This window comes from Sinocyclocheilus anshuiensis, unplaced genomic scaffold (assembly GCF_001515605.1).
Source record: "Sinocyclocheilus anshuiensis isolate Anshui unplaced genomic scaffold, SAMN03320099.WGS_v1.1 scaffold420, whole genome shotgun sequence".
Lineage (NCBI taxonomy): Eukaryota > Metazoa > Chordata > Actinopteri > Cypriniformes > Cyprinidae > Sinocyclocheilus > Sinocyclocheilus anshuiensis.
In genome coordinates, this window is record NW_015557082.1 from 431990 (window position 1) to 453682 (window position 21693).

Below are 21693 nucleotides of genomic sequence, written 5' to 3' on the forward strand. Positions count from 1 at the left end.
TCACAAATGTCTCATGATTTTAAAAGAAAAGCAGTTCAACTACAAGCCAAAAAGACCTGTAGGAGGTACAACAAATGTCAGGAGTATACTTAGAGTGCAATAAATTTGGACTATAAATGCCCCAAACGTCAGTTGATAAGAGACAATGGGAAAAGCCAAGATAACATACTGTTCAGTATCAGAAGATATCTGTCTGAGAGGACTGTGATTGCTATACAAACAGGACTTTTAGAAAACATTCTTGAATCCCTGAAGGATCATGAGAACGTGAATGTGAGAACAGGCTGTTGTGTTCTGATGTAGTGTGGATGTGCAGCTAATGGAAAAGGAAGATTTTATTGATGGGAACTAGTAAAATGTGGTAAGTTACTGTATAAGCAAAAGCCAGATGTTTGGTGTCTGAGCGCGAGGGATGGGAGGTGTATGGGTATGGGCTCAGGGCAGTTAGGATGCAGGCATGGGCCAGGGCAGAAAGGTTAAGGCCCAAGAGATTTTTCTTTTTCCTACACTCATAAACACATACCCCTTGAGTTCCCACTGAATTTTACATTCCAAACCAGCCAACTCACCACTAAGTTTAGTGTCAGGAAGCCTTGACTCACAGCACTACCCATATGCATACCAAACACCAGCACAATAAATCTAGCACGTTGCTATTAAAAACATACCTTGAAAATGACCGGCTGATTACTCGGAAGAGAAATCGCAATGGGCTTTGTGTCTATGGCATCTCCTTTTCCCAGAGTCCAAGTTAAACAAAATGAGGAAGTAGGCACAACTGCCATAACAATGTCTTGGGTGTTTTTGACGGTATTAATGGCAAATACATTTTTTTAAATAAATGTTTTATTGGCTTCTATGGAACTATGAAGAACCTTTAACATCCATTGCACAAAAGGTTCTTTACTGGCATCTGTGGTTCCCTGAAAAACCTTCAACATTCATGGAACATTTCCATTGCACAAAAGATTCTTTATTGGAATTAATAGTTCCATGAATAACTTTTAACATTCATATAACCTTTCCATTGCACCAAAGATTCTTTATTGGCATGAATAGTTCTGTGAAAAATATTAACATTCATAGAAACTTTCTTTTGCATAAATGTTTTTTTTATAGTGGAAAAATGTTCTTTAGGTTATTAAATTGTTCTTCACACTAAGAAAAATGGTTATTTTAAGAACTGTTCACTCTTTGAGGAACCAAAAATGTTTTTTCTATGCCATCGCTGCAAAACCCCTCCTTTTGGAACCTTTATTATTAAGAGTGTAAATCTTCATGTAGCCACCACATTTCCTTCACCCAGCTTGAGATCTTCCATATGACTGGACTGAGTAGAGTGGGGGAGATCAGAACGTGATAGTGGTCCATGCAGCACCCCGCTACCCAAACATTCCTTTGCCCATGCACCATCCCCAGGCTGGAGTGCTAGACTGGACACTGTCTTCTGGGAATACTGTGAGAATGTGAAGTCTGGTTTGTGCACAGCAAGGGAGAACAACTTTGGAAAGGGGGTGTGCAAGAAACGCTCGCATTCTAGAAGCAGCTTTGATGTTTTTATATTTAATAATCACTGAGCAGAACGCATGGCTATTTAAAGTCAAGGTCTAACTTTAGGCCAACCATGTCACATATGAAACCAGACAGAACTTTTTTTTGTTTTGCATGCGTGTCTTGAGCGGGTTGAGGCTCTGGGAGAGTGATGACTTGTCGCCCTGAAGGGGAGGGAATAAATGGCATTTCCCATTTTACCATGAAAAACAATGTTTTATCAAAGAATGGATATGAGATTTTGTAAGTGGAAATGTTGTGGGTTTTGGCTTGCCATCAGGGGAAATGTGTTCAGGCAAAAAATACAATCTGTCACGTACTTTGGGTTATTTTGGATGCCCCATTAAAGGAATAGTTCACCCAGAAGTGAAAATTCTGTCGTCATTTACTCAACCTCATGACATTCAAAACTCGAATGACATTGTTTCTTTTGGGTGTGGAAAACAAAATACAAATTTCTGAAGAACGCACTTTTTCCATGCAGTTAAAATTAATGGGGACTGAAGTAGGTTTCAAGCTTAAAAAAAAAAAGACGCAAAATCATAAAAAGTATAATAAAATTAGTTCTTAAGGATCACTGAAGCAGTAAGTATTAATGAATGAATCAACTTAGAACACACTATTGATTGAATAGCTCTGATTTGTTCACAAACAGGCAATGCTAACAATAGGCTAATAATGACTTGAGAAGAATATATGTGACCCTGGACCACAAAACCAGTCATAAGTAGCACGGGTATATTTGTAGCAATAGCCAACAAAAACTTTGTATAGGTCAAAATTATCGATTTTTCTTTTAAATGGCAAAAATCATTAGGATATTAAGTAAAGATCATGTTCCATGAAGATATTTTGTAAATTTCCTACCGTAAATATATCAAAACTTAATTTTTGATTAATTATATGCATTGCTAAGAACTTCATTTTGACAACTTTAAAGGCGATTTTCTCAAAATTTTGATTTTTTTGCACCCTCAGATTCCAGGTTTTCAAATAGTTGTATCTCGGCCAAATATAGTCCTATCCTAACAAACCATACATCAATGGAAAGCTTATTTATTCGAATGGAAATTATGACTGGTTTTGTGGTCCAGGGTCACATATATATCTCAGACTCGAATGTATTACTTTTATGACATTCGAGTCCACATTAGTCAGAATTAAATAAAAAAGGCCAGTACAATTCAGAAAGAAAATCATAACAATGTGAAGTAAATAATGATGACTGATGAATGATGATTTTTTTTTATGATCAGTGCCATAATGAACAATGATCATTAGTCATCATAACCCTTTCATACTAACAGAAATTCATATTGTCCAGATCAACTTCATTCACACTGGCTAAACCATCAAAATGCAGTCTACTGCATGTATAGGCAATGTATGGCCAAACCAAAAATGGTATTTTTGGTATGTTTTCTTTCACCCTCTTGTGTTTACATGTAGTGTAAAACAATTCTGTACTAAGTCTAGTGCCAGAGGTCATCATTATGATGACTTGTACGAGGTTAGGTCATTCTGCGTGACTTAACCCAGTAATTTCCCTCAGTTACGTGGGATGCCAGTCTAATGACATAGGAATAACACAAACATCAGTGGATGCTCGAGCACGTGCCCTTTCCAAACAAACTCGAATTCAGAACCATCGAAACACAGACGACGCAACGTTCACTCGCTGCCTGTAAAAAAACACATTCCCGCCCAGAATGCGAGTTGAGGAAAGGAGCGTAATTTGGAGTTTAGGATACGAACTCGCAGATGAATTATTTTCATTAATAATCTGACGGCACTTACAGTCAAGTCCAAAAACTTGGATATAGTTAAAAAGCAAACCGTTTCAAATTGGGAAAAGTGCTTCAAGGATAAACAATTCCACACGTCTGGTCGTTGAGTAGCCTGTTGGAAGGTTTTCATCTCCTTAAAACTTTTAAAGGTTTTCTTAACCAGTAACCCACGATGTAGGTGCATCTCTCGAGATAAATAACTGGTAAGTCTGTTTCATCAGCTATAATCTTATAAAGAAAAGCTGTCTTAGTAGGCTATAATTCTAATTCACACATACAGAACTTTACTGATTTTTGATTTCGTTACCTGTACAAAATGTTACCATGGCAATAATTTTCCGACAAGTCACTGTAAAACCTTTATTTATTTACTTTCATTTTTATACGACATTAGGGACCAATGCCAAGTCACCGAACGACTTAGAACTATGGCATAACTGTTCGCATGTATGTTTTTGTATTTTCGTAAAGTAGTCTGCGTTAATTCAGGCTATATCGTTGCAGTCAGAGTCCGTTGATTAATATAGCCTACTTGTGATAACCTCAAAGAAAAAACACCCGATTACACCAAATGTTATACAATAGCCTAAAGCTAGTCTCATTATAATTCAAGTGGAAGTCATAACACTTTATGGTATTGTGCCTGATTTTTCTTGTGTCTGCATGCCATATGTTAACTTCTGTGGTGGTAAAGTTTAAATAAGTTAATCTAATAAATAAGAACACAGATCATTAGGCTATTGCAAAATAGTCACTGATAATATAATATAGATAGATAGATATAGATAATTTTGTATATATATATTTTTTTAAATATGACCTAATTCATTGCAGTATTGGCACAAAAACATTAGTGAACATTTCTACACCTTCACAAGCTAAAACCACATCCATGTCTCCTTCAGATTCAAAACTGTTTGTGTGATACAATCCAGCATACCTTTGCTATAAAAACATCTTAACTTAGCCTAAAACTAGCTTGGCAGTCTCCCAAACTGGTCTGCTGGCAGGTTTCATGATGCTTAGACCATCTTAAACTACCTTAGACAAGATTAAACTAGCTAAAACAAAATCTTACTATCCTAAATGGTTTAAAAACATTTTGCGCAGGCATATTAAACCACATTTCCACTTCTTACTAACTGCTGTCAAGTCAGATAATATTTTCTTTGGTCTGTTTTTGTTTCTATTTGTTATCAGGAATCATAATGTGTGAAGAGGTGGAGTCCTTTCCCAACTTTCTCACTGGAAGGTGCTCATAGACGCCATCTGGCTGTTCAAAAGTGGTCGCGGAGACTGTGTGGAAAATGGATGACGAGCTTGAACCTGGCATGAATGTTATTATAGTTAGCCATTACAACCACTCGGGCAAGTGGGGAAGGCCAAAAAGCACCGGTACATACAAGACATCCTTCCTTATTTGCATCTGTGCTCTGATCGTGTTGGAGAACATCACTGTACTACTGGCACTATGGCGCAACAAGCGTTTCCACAGCCGCATGTACTTTCTCATCGGCAATCTGGCACTTTCGGACTTGTTAGCTGGAGTGGCATACGTGGTTAACATATTCACCTCTGGCCGCAATACTTTTTTCCTTAGTCCTGGCCAGTGGCTGCTGCGAGAGGGGAGCATGTTTGTGGCACTTAGTGCTTCGACCTTCAGCTTGCTCGCTATTGGGATTGAGCGCCACATGACGATGGTTCGTCTACGGCCGTGTGAGACCGCAGGAAGAGGGAGGTTGCTAGCTCTCCTGGGAGCATGCTGGGCTGTTTCGGTCCTGCTGAGCGCCTTGCCTAGCCTCGGCTGGAACTGTTTGGGCCGAGTCCACACTTGCTCCACTGTCCTACCACTGTACGACAAAAGCTACATAGCCTTCTGCATCAGCGTCTTCACAGCCCTTCTAGCGGCAATCGTGGTGCTATACGTGCGCATCTACCTGCTAGTGACTTCCAGCGGGCGTAGAGTGAGTTCCCGGCCATCGGATCGCTCACTCGCACTTCTGCGCACGGTAGTGATAGTACTGGGAGTTTTTGTGGCCTGTTGGGCTCCCCTTTTTCTGCTATTGCTGCTGGATGTGGGATGCAGTCCAGAGCGTTGCCCGGTTCTCCATAAGGTGGACTGGTTCATCGCTCTGGCCGTGCTCAACTCCGCCCTCAACCCGCTCATCTACACGCTTTCCAGCCGTGAGATGCGGGCCGCCTTCTTCCGCGTGTTATGCTGCTGTTGCTGTCCAACGCAGCTGGACTCTATACCCACAGTGGCAGGGGCGGCACTCCCGGGAACCGTCATTCCCACAGCAGAGAACAGCAAATCAAGCATGGCTGGGGTGGCAAGTGGTGCAGCTAAGTCCTCCCTGATGCGAGGTAAAGATCCCACCCCGTCAAACTCCCACCATCAGCATGGGGACACGTCGCCACCGGCTGTCACGCACCCCTCGGGGCCAGGTGGCCTACTGTCTGCGGTGCTGGTTAAAGCTGGGGCACTTCCTTCTTTGGGGAAGTTTTGAAAAAGATACTAGGGGAGTCAGCACAAAAGAGCAGGATTTTGTTATTTCCCAAGATGTTTGGCGACGGTTCCTTGCAATTATAGTCTGTTCTTCAGCTCTCTGAGGATTACAAAACATGGATTTGCTTTCATACAAAGGCATCCATTGACGATGAGATTTCAAAGAGCAACAAACTCAGTCAAAGTGAGATTGAACAAACGCTGACCAAAGGATACACAAACGGAATCTACTTCTACATGTATTAATATTTATGAAACTGAGCATGTGCTGTGAGCACATAACATAGAGCCACTACAGAATGTAATCACTCGAAAAGCTTAGGTATGCAATCTTTTTTTTATCAAAATAATCCAATTTGCATGAAGGAAAACACCTTAACAGTATTATACGCATTATTATAGCACTCTGTGTGTATGACTGACCTTTAACATTTTCCCCCAGTTTGTTACTAGACAAAAAACATTTTGAATAGTTTGCTACCTATTACACAAGATAGCTGTAATTCACTTTAACAAGTTGAGTGTTTTAAAAAAGACTGTGGATGTTTATGGTTAATATTCTGTGGATCGGTTTACATGGCAGAATGTAAGATGAGGTTGTTGCATTGTGAATGTGTTGAAATTTTGATTGTTCTTCTCAATAGTACTTACTAACTGACATAAAACTGCCATAAAATTGAAAGTGTGACTATAATGTTAGTGTGAAGAAAACCAGGTATCTTATTTTGAGGTTGCCTTGTCTGTGCTTTTATTTGCATGTAACCACTAGAGGGAGCTGTGACATCACATGGAAATCGGCTGCACCACAGAGCAGTAGTGAAAGCAATGCAGCGCACACACATTTTGTCTGAATGCAATCCGAGCACTATTATTTAGTCACTTGGTAGATCCATCATAGCAGCCTCGTAATAAATGGTTTTGCCTGTAAAAAAAATCATGATCAGTGGCACAAATCTTTGAGCCATACTGCAGTAAATACTAACCAGAGCTGTGCATACATGTGCTAGTTTAGATCAGAAAGGTATTATCGGATATTAAGCTCAGTTGACAGCATTGGTTGAATGAATTTCAACATAATTTTGAGCACATCTGGGTTACAATAAGGCATTTAAAATGGGAAAATGAATTGGGCTAATCCATAAACATTAAAAAACTAGGGATTATTATAGTATAACCACAGGACATAAACAAAATGTATGTTATCAGTTTGAGTGTGGACATTTTTTTTCCTGGTAATCAACATTATGCCACAAATGCTGTTCAATGAGCTCTACAACTTCTACCAACAAGTTACTGGTTAGTCATACTTGAATCAGTTAGATAAAAGGCAGGAATTGCTTATTCATACTGCTTGCATTGTTTGAACAAAAAAAAAGAGGCTCAACATGAGTTTTTGTTCACGTTGAGAACATTGCGAGAACAAGTGACATTTTGTTGAAGAATGGTTTTTATAGCATTTGACAAGCGTGACATTTCAAGTAATTTACCATCCTAAGCTGTAGACGCTCTCTCCCATCATAGTGATCTTTGCAGTCAGGTTGAGGGAAATAAATAGAATGTTAAACAAATCAAACTCATTAACAAGGCCTAAGCGGTTTCCCTAGGTAAAATCATTTCTGCTGGCATCCCGTAGCTAAGAATTCAAAGACACTCAGTATCACTGAATTCATTTGTCAAGACATTTCACACCAAACGATTGAAGTGCCATGAAGAATCAACATCAACAAACGGCTAAAGCGTGATGTGTAATGTGTAACCTTGAGCAAAAACACAGCAACCCACAACGTAATGACAACAAGCTTTATACAAAGTCTTTGAAATAAGCGCACGCCACATAGAGGACATTAATCCTTTAAAGTGAGGTGTTACACACTTGCCACACACAATATGCCTCTACACCTCATGTAATGAATGGCTCTTTGCTCCAATGGATCAAAGCGCAGACCACTGAGCTATTGTGGATGGCCACTATTGAGAATATTCATTTGTCTGTGTGCTTGTCAGTGCTGAGGGGAGTCTCTGTGGCCGAATACATCAGACTGGCACATTGCTTGGCCCAGCACTCAGTGTGAACAATGACTCCATCTGGACCAGCGACTCGGGATGTGCCAATACGAGAGCACTCAATTGATTTTCTCCCATTCGGGGACCAGGGGTCACATTTAACAAGCTTTCAAGGGTTGACTGAGGTAGAATGTGTTTGTGTGAATGTGTGTTGCCTGGGAAATGTGTCAGGAACAAGATTTAGAAACCATAATGATGTCCTTGGTGCACTTCTGGTCAAGGTTTGGTATTGGACCTCCTCATTAGTCAGAGACCAGGCTTACTAACCCAAGACCTGAGATTGGGTGTAGAACAGTTATCATTAGCTAGAGCATTGGGTTCAAAGGGAAAGTTAACCCAAAAATGTAAAATTGTGTCATTTACTTACTCTAATGTTGTTCCAAACCTGTATGGCTTGATTTCGTCTGGAGAACACAAAAGGAGATATTTTGAATGGTTTTGATCCATACACTGAAAGTTAATGGGGTCCAAAACAATCTTTCTTTATATGGACAAACACATTTCTCAAAATATCTCGTTACACAAAAGAAAGTCATACAAGTTTGAAACAACACAAGGGTGTGTAAATTGTCATTGAGTTGGCCAAAATTATTGGTACCATTTGCTAGCACTTATTAGCGCGAGGCAGGATCCAGCACCCTTGCCTCAAAACCAAATACTGATCCAAACTGGATATAAAAGCAGGGATAAGATGCTTCAGTGCCAGACTTTGACAAGCTGTAGCCCGGCACAAGCCCAGTCGTCTTATTTGACATGGCGAGTGCCAATGAAAGGGTGCCCAAATTATGTTATAGTTCTTTTTAAAAAATGAAATCAACAAAATTGTGGAATACTAAAACACAGGGTGGTTCTTCACTGTAAGAAATACTGCAAAAAGTGGACTTTTAGCTTGCCTTTGGGCACTACCCAAAAAGGTACACATTTGCAACTTATTTACCCTTAAAGTGTGTATATTAGTACATTAAGAGGAAGGTAAACCAAAGATGTGCCCTCCAGTGTTATAAGCTAAAGCAGGGGTGTCCACTCCTGCTCCTACAGGGCCACCTTCAAGCATCTTCTTACTCTAATCCTAATTAAACCACCTGAAGCTAATCAAGGACTTCAGGATCGCTGGAAACTCCCAGGCATGTATGGTGGAGCTAAATTTCACAAGATGGTGTCCCTCCAGGAGCAAAGTTGGACACCCTAGAGCAGTGATGGGCAAACTTGGCCCTTCCAGGCCACTTTCCTGCAGAGATTTGATCCAACCCTGATAAAACTCACCTGCCTGTAGCTTTCTAGTAGTTTTGAAGACAATGATTAGCTGGTTCAGGTGTGTTTGATTAGAGTTGGAGCTAAACTCTGAAGGAAAGTGGCCTGGGAGGGCCAAGTTTGCCCACCCCTGGTTTAAGCTTTAGAACAGCCTTCTCTCTTTAAATACCTATACCTGGGCTGCGTTCAGCCCCAACAAAAACGGTGCAAAACGTTTTTTAAACGGAAACGGTGATGCGTTGAACACTGAAGGAAAGTGACTTGGAAGGGCCAAGTTTGCCCACCCCTGCCCTAGAGCTAAAGACACAGTACTTGCAAATTTGTGGACAGGACAACCCTCTACATTGCGAGTAAATCACTCGCATATGTGACTAAATCTTCACTCTGGCGACTAAATTATGTCTAATATTTGCCAATTGCTAATAAATTCTCAGATTTGACTCGCCAGTGTGTGAGTTGGAGGCTAAGTATAAGTTTAGCTCAGATATATGTGTATATGTATGTGTGTGTGTGTATGTATGTGTGTGTGTATATGTGTGTATATATGTATATGTGTATGTATATATTTATCAGTCTGGCGAGTAAACAAAAAAATGTACTAGCCAATGGCGATTCAATTGCCAAGGTGTTCGTAGAGGGCTGCAGGGTTAAGTAAATGTAATTTGCCACAGTGAGATCCTAAGGCGTATAGCTTGTATGACCTGATTAAATGTCTAGAGTTCACAAGAATCATTGCCCCTTTGATTTTAGGTGTAAGTTTAGGTTAGGCATAGGGTTTGGCCTGTAATTATTTGATAAGAATCTTGTCTCAAGACCAAGGATATTGAACCAGGAACATTCCTGCTTGGCTTAATCACATCACACGAACACCTGAATTACTATCCTGAGACCTGGAATTCTGGGGATGATCTGTCCTTAACCTCTGAAGTAGAGCTGAGGATACATTCAATCCTCCCCCAGATCCCAGTCTTTTTCAATCCATAACAATAGCCTTCAGCTGCTCCTTATGCGAACGGCATCTGACTGGGCTTTAGGAGATAAGCTCTCCAGGATGAGGTCTTTATCTAGTCTAGCTGCCCACAAGGGTGGGAGGAGAGTTCAAAGGTCAGATGTCAGTAAATTAATAGATGGTATAAGTTGCCAGTCCTCACCGTAATGAAATCCAGATGACACGTCGCTCGAGTGCCGGTAACACAATAATGACAGCAGCTTTTGCGAATGCCATTGATTTTTTCCACCCTTCGGTGCACATCTGGGCCCCCTTTTCACTGCTCGGCTTTTGTCTGAGCTTGCGGCTAAGAAATGCCTCTCTTTGTAAGGCCTAATTATTCCATGACTAGTAAGAGCCTAATTACCAGAGGAATTAGTGCGGCGCTCATTGTGAGGAAGACGTCGTAGGGCTTTTGAGGTATTGACACAGTAGAGGAGATCCTCCTTTCAGCTGTTTAAATTTTGACCGATCTCTGGTTACAGTCTAGCAGACACACCTGTCGAAACGGCTTTCCCTCCAAGACTGAGTGTGCGCCTGTTTGTGGAATGTCTGAGCGAGACAGAGTGTCTGTCTCGGACAATGTGATACGAGGCGCTCGAGACGCACATGTGGACATGCCTGGATGTGTGTCAGAGCAGCTGGGAACAATCGGAACAAGTAGCCAACACAGAAGCCACTAGCATTGGATGCCATCCGCTTTAGGATCATACGTTTTTGGGCTTGATTGAGATTGGTGTGGTTTGAGTGTGAAATTATTCCTGGCTCTGCTCTGATCGCAGGTGTCTTTTTCAGTGAGCGCATCTGATAGATTATTATGTGCTGCCAAATATGCACACATGCACAATAGTGAGGCATAACCTAAATTGTGATAGACATCTCGAAGCACACCAAAATGTTATTGCATTAAAAAAGTGCCAAAAATGTGCTTGCAAACAACCCTTAATTTCCCCCCGTTTTATCTCACCATCTTCCGTACCGAAGATGGAGGGACGAGGACTGATCTGAACCACCTTCCCCGCCCGTCACACCAGTAATCATTCTCCGCCGTTTCATTTGGCAGTGTAATGAAAGCAATCCCAGAACGCTTCGCTTCGGCAGAACAGAGATAATGAGGAAGCACACACACATGAACACACAAACATCACTGCGTGATTTAGGAAGACGGTCTTTGGTGGGCCACAATGGGAAAAGCAAAAAGTTCACAATCGTGCTTAACAATCAGTCTTTGCAATCTTTTCGTGCGTGGCACATGCTCCCAGGATAAAAAAAAAACGTGTGTAGGGCCATTAACGCATCTTTCTGTCAATCTCAACAGCATCTTTTTTGTCTCTTGATAATAAACAATGTGAAGCTATTAAAGTAATATGCATGGCAAGCTACAGCAATTAAATTGACTACTGGTGCTTGCTACAATATCAGTGTCGTAGCTCATACACTAAGGTTTAAGTATTTGCATAATCTGTGGTTACTACCTGTCGGTTACTTTAAAGGGTTAGTTCACCCAAAAATGAAATTTCTGTCATTGGTTACTCACCCTGATGTCATTCCAAATGAACAAGACCTTTGTTCATCTTCAGAACAATTAAGATATTTTTGATGAAATCCGAGAGCTTTCTGACCCTGCATAGACAGCAATGCAACTGACACGTTCAAGGCCCAGAAAGGTAGTAAGGACATTGTTAATACAGTCCATGTGACATCAGTGGTTCAACCATAATGTTATGAAGCTACGAGAATACTTTTTGTATTATAATAATGCCTTTTTGAATAAATAATGACTTTATTCAACAATTTCTTCTCTATTATGTCAGTCTTCGACGCACGTTCACGAGAGTACCACGCATGCATTTGGTGCTGCTGACGCAGGAGCCGGCGTTCTGACAGAACCCAGAGGCTTTGCGGCTTGTTTGCAAGCAGACGAATGCACACACATGCGTCGTGGTGTTGTCGTGAATGTGCATCAAACATGACATGGAAGATAAGATATTGTTGAATTAAGTCGTTATTTTTGTTTTCTTTGCACACAAAAAGTATTCTCGTAGCTTCATAAAATTACGGCTGAACCACTGATGTCACATGGATGATTTTAAAGATGTCCTTACTACCATTCTGGGCCTTGAACGTGTCAGTTGCGTTGCTGTCTATGGAAGGCCAGAAAGCTCTCAGATTTGATCAAAAATACCTTCATTTGTGTTCTGAAGATGAGCTAAGTCTTACAGGTTTGGAATGACGTGGGTGTGTAATTAATGACAGAATGTTCATTTTTGGGTGAACTTACTCTTTAAGTGATTAAACTTTTGATTGTCTGATAGAAACATTATGGAGACTAGGAGGTAGGCTCTTTTTTGGCTTAGACCACTATGCAACAACCTAGCAACCACCCTAAACACCTTAGCATCCACCTAGAACTCCCTAACAAGCACCCAACTACCCAGAATTTCCTCAAATCCACCTAGAACACACTAACAACTATTCAGAACATTGCAGGAACCACCTAGGACCCCATAGCAAACACCCAACTACCTAGAACACTCTAGTGGGCACTAAGAACATCCTAGCAATAACTTAGAACTTAGCAACAGCCCAACGACCCAGAATTCCCAAGTGGCCACAGAGAACACCTTAACAACCACCTAGAACATTCTCGCATAAAGCCTGCCACAGTGCACCGGCAGAAGTAATGATTATGAATGCATCAGGAAAAAAAAAAAACAGCAAGAAGACTATCTTAACATTATAATAATTCATTGGTAAGTGTTTTCTGAATTTCGGGCTACAGTGATGAAGTCGACGACACTGTCATCTCCACAGTGGACGTTCACATTTCATATGGATAACATAATCTGAAAATATTTGTTTTCCATTTGAATTGGTTAATTTAAAGGTAGATATCTTCTATAGATATATTTTTCATGTCTAAAGCAATTATACATGGAGTTTCGGTTCTTCGGCTCCAGACCTAGATGGCAGAAAGCACGTTTTCTTGTTATTTTGAGTGCACACAAATAAAAGTAGACCTTTCACAGATTCGAAAGATGTATTACTCTTATCTGTATGAGCAAAAATGATGGAGTATTTTAAGTTCAATGCAAATGATTGCACCGGTGCCTCCAAGTTAACTGTCATGCAGTGAGCGCGCTACTGTTCAGCTTCCACATTCCGCACGAACACTTCAATAGCGCACATTTTTCTAGGTTAACGTTAGTGCGAGCGGCCATGTAATGTTGCTGCTACTTACATGTTTTTGATGATAAGCCACGTTTGGTCGATGAAAAAAATGAACGTTTACATGTCCTGACTGATGTACTGTAATTACCACAGAGACCAGCTGTTAATGATCTGTCCGTCAAGGACTACGCCACTTTCTGTGATTTCTTTTTTTATGCAACTAGGCAACTAATGAAATGTTGATCAACAAAGCCTCTTTTCATCGACTAATGGCTAGTTGACTATTAGGGGGCAGCCCTACCTACAAATCACTTATAACTCCCTAGCAACCACCCAATCATACAGAACTCTCTAGTGGCCACCCAAAACACCCCTAGAAACCACCTAAAACACCCTAGCAATCACCTATAACTCCCTAGGAACCAGCCAACCACGCAGAACACTTTAGCAACTGCCTAGAACATCCTATCATCCACTCAGAACCTACTAGCAACCATCTGGAACACCCTAACCTCAAGATTGTTTTTCGATGAAAAGCGTAAAAATTAATAAATAAAAATTTAGTTTATATCTCAAATTGTCAGCAACTGACATGAAATGCAGTTTGAAGCAACAGTTGTTAACAACTAGCACTCTCTTTAGAAAGTTTATTATATAACACATGTAAATCAGTTAAAACAGCAGCTACAGAAACACATTTTCAGCATTTTTCTGTATCGGTGACCTAATATACCAATTACAGGAACATCTCTGCAAATGATCATGATTCAAACATCACATCATTGATTTTTTTATCAGTTAGAATCAGCTACTGTCCTCAACATAAGTTGCCAACATGCACTGATCTACGACCAGCCACAGTGACAAACTCTAACAAAGACAATGTAAGAATTCAAAGTGCTTTCTGAGGACTACTGTCTTGAGTAGACCAAACATTTATGTGTGGTCTCAAGGGCCTTTACTACAACCAAAAGGCTTTACAAACTTTAAAGAGCAGAGAGTCATAAACAGCTGTGTTGAAGTGTCTTTTACAGCAGCTATAAAAATACAGAGGCCAGTCCACTCATCCTAAGAGGCTGCTAATCGATCAATAAACATTAGCGGTGGCTAAACCACCGTCCCAGCGGAGAATAACACCGACCGAAGACGAGCAACAGGTCTCGCTGCCACCAGTCTGGTACGGTTCACAGGAGGGTCATTTGGCGAGATGGAAATGTGTTATTAACAAGAACGTGAAATAGCATGTGAACAGATCTAACTGTAATTTGATCTGACATGTCCATTCTAGAAGTTCATGTCCAGATGCTGTTGTACAATTAAAAACACGAGGGACCAAAAAGTTTGTGTAAGTTGTTGCTGATTTAGTTGAAAACGTTTCCACCCATAGCACTGAGGACTGCAGTGCTCTGACCAATCAGAGAGTCTGAACCAGCACAGGGAAGAGCAAGGACAAGTGTTCGGCTCCTTTGATGGGGAGTTTGTGTGTGGTGTAATAGTGGATCACTTCAGGGATGGTGTCGAATGGAGGGCTGTTCTGGCCCAGGATATAGCGGCCGTCTTTGGACTGGCTGAACTTCATGTGCATGAATCCCTGGCAGCTCCTGAAAAAGAACATGCAACACTGCCATTAATCTTCAGGCATGTTGGGCAACAACATAAGCTGGAAAATGCTTTCCAAAAAACAAAACAGATTTTAATCACTTCTGTAAAACTCACAAATTAATTATGCCTGAAAACCAAATAAATGCTTTCCCCCAAAAAAACTGTGGTCACACTTTATTTTAAGGTCCAATTCTCACCATTAACAAACCTTAACTATGAATTTTTGCCTCAATAAACTCCTAATTTACTGCTTATTAATAGTTAGTAAGGTAGTTAAGTTAATTAGTTAGTGAAGTTTAGGTAGGATTAGGGATGTAGAATATTGTCATGCAGAATATGTGTTTTATAAGTACTAATAAACAGCCAATATGTTAATAATAGGCATGCTAATAAGCAACTAGTTAATAGTGAGCATAACTGTACTCTGTAAGCCTGAAAAAAAAAAGACAAAAAAAAAAAAACTTTTCTATGAAATAAATAATAAACCTGGAAAAATTATTTCCCACAATAAAATAAAAAATAATTTGTTCTATTTAAAAAACCAAGGTATTACCTTACCAAATAAATCATGGTAATACAAGGATTTTTTTTTTAATGCTGCAATACCATGCCAGTACTGTGGTATTTTAAAAAGTATTTTACAAAAACGGAACACAAAAAACAAGCACAAAACACAAAACGAAACGAAAAATACTTTAACCTGTTTTATAAAATGCACAAATTAAATATGGCTGAAAATCAAACAAATGTTTACCCAAAATAAAATAAAGTTAATAATAATAATAATAATAATAAAAATACTTTGCTCTGTGCTATGAAATGCTAAAACAATGAGCCTGGATAATCAAATAAATACTTTCCACAAAATATAATGACATGAAAATTAAAAAATACTTTGTTCAATGAAATAAATAAACCCGAAAAAAGTATTTCCCCCCAAATAAATTCAATAAAAATACTTTGCTCTGATCTACTTTGATACCATGCCAATATTGTTTTTTTTTTTTAAATGTACACTAAAAAAAATCTGTAAAAATAGGGCACAATATACTGTATAATTTGAAGGAATTATGTTTTACAGTTGTATTTTGAATTTCACACTTCATTGAATTGTGTTTTAGAGTTAACAGAAATGTCCGTGAGCTGCCAGAACTTTTTCCTGTTATTTTACGGATTTATTTTTTACAGTGTACTTTACAGGACCATTGTATATAAATATGGTAATCAAACAGTGCCTTTGAATCATAGTACTTTTTTTCTTTTTTTTTAAATATAGATCTGCAATAGAGATGGCAGCAAACTAACCACAGATAAATTCCGATCATTTTATCATGACTCGACAGCTTTAATATAACCTGATCCCTAGGTGGGGTTGTGAATCTGGTATTTGGGTCAGCGGTGAACAAAAGATTACCGGCGATAAATAGGACAATCTGAGTGATGGTGTAAAAGAATATCATAACTTCAGCACAGTTTGGTGTGAATATTATTTTCGACCTCCCCTTTAAGACGGCTCAGCCCAAAAGGCTGGATTTCTATGTATAGAAACAGGAAGTCATTTGTTAGTTTGAAGCTGTCATACTGTACTATATACCATTCACCTTAATAAGTGTGAATGAAAACCCATGGAGGCTGAGAACATCTCTCTCGCCCCTTTCAAAATCAAGCAGTGCGTTCAAATTCGAGACTTGACGTGTTTGTCGTCTCTAACAAGGTATTATCTGCCAGGTGACGAACAGAGTCACTTATAGAAAAATCTGGGCTCAAAATAAAGCCTGTGAATCTCAATGGCGGCTCGTTCAAAGCTCTCCACGTTGAGCCGCTGTCACTTTGATTTGGATCAGGCCTCTGAGGCTGTAGATGGCCCACGATATCTCATCAGACAGCGCCGTTCATTCATTCTTTTGTCGTACGAATGCGTTTTGAATCGAGCTTGTAAAAATCTGATTCATGTGAACAAAGTCTCAGCATGTTGCTGAACGTGTTCTGGAGTGTTTTTGCCTGTGACTTATGAAGTGTGCTCGCAATACTAGGTGTGTGTGATTACTGAGTGTGTTCAGGTGTGCGAAAGCCTTTCAGCAGGTCATTCATATTCATTAAAGCTTTGTGAACTGAAGAGCTGTTCACCTGCCTGATTACAGCTCGGGGAGAATAAAAGAGGAGGGGGATCAGGGGTTCTGGATCAAGGCGGTAATTAGAGCTGCGAGATTTGACCAGATAAGCACTATCGCTCGAGCTGATAGCCTATCGGAAAGCACATCAGTGTGCAAATGAGACGGGGCCGTTCTGTCCAAAGAGGCAAGGGAGAAAATTCAATCAAAAACACAATTAGAAGAAAATGTTCAGTATGATAACACGGTAAAACAATAGAAGAGCAAATATGAGATCAAACAGTGAAATCAAATTGATAATTTAAGTAATGCTGTCCAACACGCACTATAAAATGTCACATGACAGCAGGTAAGTCTCCACATTGTTGTGGTGGCCAAAATAGGCAATTATTAATAGCAAATCAACCATTAATAGCAACATATTAAATATATCACATAAAACATTATAATGTTAATGTAATGTTTTTACTATATTACCATAGCTATTGTTTAAAACAATTAAAAATGCTTAAAACACAATCTTGAGACTTGGGTGTGCCTATTTCAATAAAAAGTGTGGTAAAATAAATTATAAAAATGAAGGAAATAAATGTAAGTATATATTTATTATATATTATAAAATAGAAATAGAAATAAATGTAAGATACAGATATGTATAATGCAAAATATAATTACATTTAATATAACAACACATTATATATTATATATAAATGTACAGCATATATTTATAAAATACACAATTGAAAAATATAATTATTATATTTATAATTTTATAATTTTAAGAAATAAATGTAAGGTATATACACAAGTAAACAAATGTAAAAATATATTGAAAATATTAATATATTATTATACAAAATTAAGGAAATAATGTAAGATATACATATGAAATGCACAATAAAATTAAAAACATTATATTACATTATATTAGCAATATTTTCTTTTTTTTAAACAATTCTTGTTGTAGGTAAGAATGAAGAACAAAAACAACTAAGATACAGACAACTAGACACAAATGAAGCAAAACACAAGGCAATTAGCTGAAATGGGGTAATGGGGATGAGATTTGCTCACTTCATTTAACGGTAATGGAAGGAATGGAGAAATAAAATGTTGCTGTGGCTGATGGAGGAAGAGGTGCAGCGCTGTACCTCAGAGAGAGAGAGTAGTCCAAGCGACTGGTCTCGCTGTTTCGTACCAAATAACTGCACTCCTTACAGAGGGTCAGCAGAGACTCGGCCTCTGAGCGCGAGAGAGCGCCGTGATACCATCTGAAAGACAGCATGCACACAAAGAGGTCAGCAAATCATAAGATAAGTCATTAACATATAGAAGTCTTAAAGGTACAGTAACAAAAACAGCTCATTTAATTCTAAGGGTCAAAGAGGATAGAAAATGTTCCTTAGAAAACTAAATCAACTGTTTAATCATACTTCAAATGTGTTGAATATGACACCTGTAAAATGAGCGTGTGTGTTTGTGGCATGTTTTCCTATGAGACCCCAGCTGCCATCTGATATGTCTGGGGAATTCTGTATCCTGAACAGCTGACTAATTTGCAGCAATATTTTGGATGCACTTGACTGCACTTTCTAATGGCCCAAGTCTGCACACCGCCCACATTAATCATATTCTCATAGCCATAAAACAATAACACACTAGGTTGATGTTCCCACAGGCGCGAGACGTCACACTGAGACCATCAAGTGCCTTGAAAATGTCAAAAATGCTAATTCTGTCACCAGTTACTCACCCTCATGTCGTTCCAAACCTGTATGACTTTTTATTTTCTCTGTGGAAACCAAAAGAAAAAAATGTCTTGATGTTTTGGACCCCATTGACTTTCATTGTACCATTGCGGCATTCTTCGAAATATCTTCCACAGAGGAAAATACGTACATTCAGGTTTGGAACGACATGAGGGTGAGTAACCGATGACAGAATTTCAATGTAGCGGCCACAAGATGCATTATGGGATAGCATTCTAATTGTGGCATTTTTAGCTTAGCTGTCTCTGTTCCTCTCTTAATTTTTTCTTCAAACCTCTAATGGTTTGTGGTGCGTGTTGGACGTACACTTGTTTCTCCAGGGGCAGGGTGGGATCCACTCTCTCGCCGATCATTGAATGAGGATCGCTGGGCTTGCGTAGCTTCATGCTGCCTGTGGTTGGTGGAGGCCTGGGACACCTCAGGCGCTCTGTAGGAGAACAGGAATGGTCCCACTCAGCACCCTCAAACTGCACTGCATGGGCACAGTGAGAGAAAATGACTTAATTCAATGTCAAAGAGCAGTAGAAAAGTGATTGAAAAAGTTTGTCAGTTTTATAACATTGCATAGTAACCAGGAATGACATGACAAAACAATAAAACTCGTTCATGATTATCACAGATTTAGAGTTCCCATGATGGTTATGTGGCAAAATGTGAATGCAGTTGACAAAGTGGTTTCTGTCTTGTTGCACTGAGTTGAACCACCTATCGTGAAATGTCACTGGTCGAAAAGCCTGTTTCATACATCCGATAACATCAGATACAGTGCATTCAGGAAGTATTCAGACCACCTTCACTTTTATCAATTTTGTTACATTTTTCTCATTAAGCTACACTCCGTACCTCATAATTACAAAGTGAAAACAGAATTTTAGAAATGTCTGTAAATTTATTAAAAAGAAAAAACTGAAATATCACATTTACATAAGTACTCAGTACTTAGTTAAAGCACTTTTGGCAGCATTTACAGCCTCGAGTCTTTTTGGGTATGACGCAACAAGCTTTGCACACCTGGATTGGGGGTAGGTGGACTCCAATCAAGGTGTAGAAACATCTCAGCAATGATAAAGAGAAATGGGAGGCACCTGAGCAAAATTTCAAGTTTTGTTGCAAAGGGTCCGAATACTTGTGTAAATGTGATATTTCAGTTTTTTCTTTTTAATACATTTACAGACATTTCTAAAATTCTGTTTTCACTTTGTCATTATGAGGTACGGAGTGTAGATTAATAAGAAAAATATGAATTTAAACAATTGTAATATCAGGCTGCAACATAACAAAATTGAAAATGGTGTATATGAGTCACATCATGCCTGGTTAGGACAGTTAACAATACTTGTATTGCAGAACAGGAGGAGTCCAAACCAAAACAGCAAGGAGTAACAATAGAGGGTTGTAGGAAATTAAGGTGGCACATTTATAACGCAAACATACCAGGTTTCAGAACCAAAAAAACAATGTGAAAAGAGACCTGTGGATCCAGAGGCGGGGTGGAATCAAACTCAAGTATCAATCAAGCAGGGATGCACAAGTTTTCGGCACCTTATCGGTTATTGACCAATATTTTTACATTTATCGGTAGATAGGCATTTAATTCTACATGCTCCTTTCTCACATTGTAACATTTAGATTATCATTGCCACCCCAAATTCAAGTCTTGCCGTTTAAATCTGCCAATATTTTTTAATTTATCAGTAAATTTATCGTTAGGATGGATATTTAATTTTGCATGCTCACTTGTTTTTACATTTAGTAGGGATGCACGATATTATCACGCGATTAGATCACATCAGCAGTGTGGTCATTCTTGAAGCAAACTTTTGCCTGAATGGTGATTAGATTCTCTGTTTTGGATCGTTGAATGCAAGTACAAAATGACATGTCCGTAGTACGATTGTGTCAACAGTCAATAGTGCGTACAGCAGCAGAAACAGCCTCCCCTGGGTCCTAATGCCCATTAGTTAAGGCCTTTTATTTATTTATTTATTTTAGTTTTTAGTCTTTTAGAATGACAATATCCGCCATTTATTGATGATCGAAATGGAAAATGGAATGGACACAAAATGGAAATAATTATCACCTTATCTGGAATTAGCTTTTATTTTTATATTTTCAGTTTTTATTTCAATTTTAGCATAAGTTTAAGTAATTTTTATTGCTTTTGTCATTTTTATTAGCTTTTGTATTTTTAAAATATTGACATTTTGCTTTATTTTATTTTAAGTAATATTGTTACAACTTTAAATCAACTTGTTCTAATTTTTGTTTAGGTTTAAAATTTTCATCTTTCATCTTTCATCAAATAACGTTTATATCAGTTTACTTCAGCTTTATGTCAATTAACGAAAATGATTTTGAATAGTTTTAGCTAACGATAACAACACTGATATTGGCTAGAATTGTAATATGGTGTCATCCCAAGTGAAAACATAACTGGAAGACAGAACTGACCCCATGCTGTCATCACATGCTACTGTGATGAGAGCAGCATGAGTGGGAGCGATTTAAATCAAATGGGAAGCAAACGGGAGGTTTCCAGCAAAACAGTGACTCAGCGAGCTCGACAGATACAGGACACTGGAGGGGCAGCAGTGGGGAGGAGGGGTCAAAGTTCACCTTGCTCGCCAAAGATGGGCTCCTCCTCCAGCTGTCCGACCGGAGGAGGCCACGGCAGCTCGGTCAGATCTTTCATATCTATGTCGGCGAAGAGCGAGCGTGTGATGCAGAGAGTGAAAGACAGAGAGAGAATGGTGAGAAACAGAGATAACTGAGAAAAGAGAGACAATCCACCGATGTCAGTCTTCACGCATTGCTTATCAGGCAGGAAATGCAATGTGAGAGCTGACTCAACATCTAATTACCATCTCAATCCCATAAATCTCATTACCAACAC

The 21693-nt window shown here is 39.1% G+C and overlaps 2 protein-coding genes across 4 annotated transcripts in view; one reads left to right on the forward strand and one right to left on the reverse strand.

Annotated features, from left to right (window-relative positions):
- Nucleotides 1-3235: 3235 nt before the first annotated feature.
- LOC107676952 (sphingosine 1-phosphate receptor 3-like) lies at nt 3236-6275 on the forward strand. Its single transcript, XM_016471697.1, has 2 exons — nt 3236-3541; nt 4539-6275. Exon 2 carries the CDS (start codon nt 4646-4648, stop codon nt 5843-5845), a length of 1200 nt encoding a protein of 399 aa, XP_016327183.1. The 5' UTR covers nt 3236-3541; nt 4539-4645; the 3' UTR covers nt 5846-6275.
- A 7727-nt stretch (nt 6276-14002) lies between these two features.
- shdb (Src homology 2 domain containing transforming protein D, b) overlaps nt 14003-21693 on the reverse strand; it is a 36018-nt gene continuing 28327 nt past the window's right edge. The window contains exons 5-8 of one of the 3 annotated variants that reach the window (XM_016471762.1): nt 21417-21494; nt 19107-19272; nt 18183-18302; nt 14003-14919 (exon numbers count right to left, since the gene is read on the reverse strand). In XM_016471762.1, the coding sequence (XP_016327248.1) occupies nt 14733-14919; nt 18183-18302; nt 19107-19272; nt 21417-21494 (551 nt within the window). In that variant the 3' untranslated portion in view covers nt 14003-14732. The remainder of the gene's footprint in view (nt 14920-18182; nt 18303-19106; nt 19273-21416; nt 21495-21693) is intronic. The other 2 variants (XM_016471761.1, XM_016471764.1) reach the window with 2 other exon arrangements.

Coding starts and splice junctions, on each gene's coding strand:
- LOC107676952 (XM_016471697.1), top strand. CDS start 4,646: ATGGATGACGAGCTTGAACCTGGCATGAATGTTATTATAGTTAGCCAT.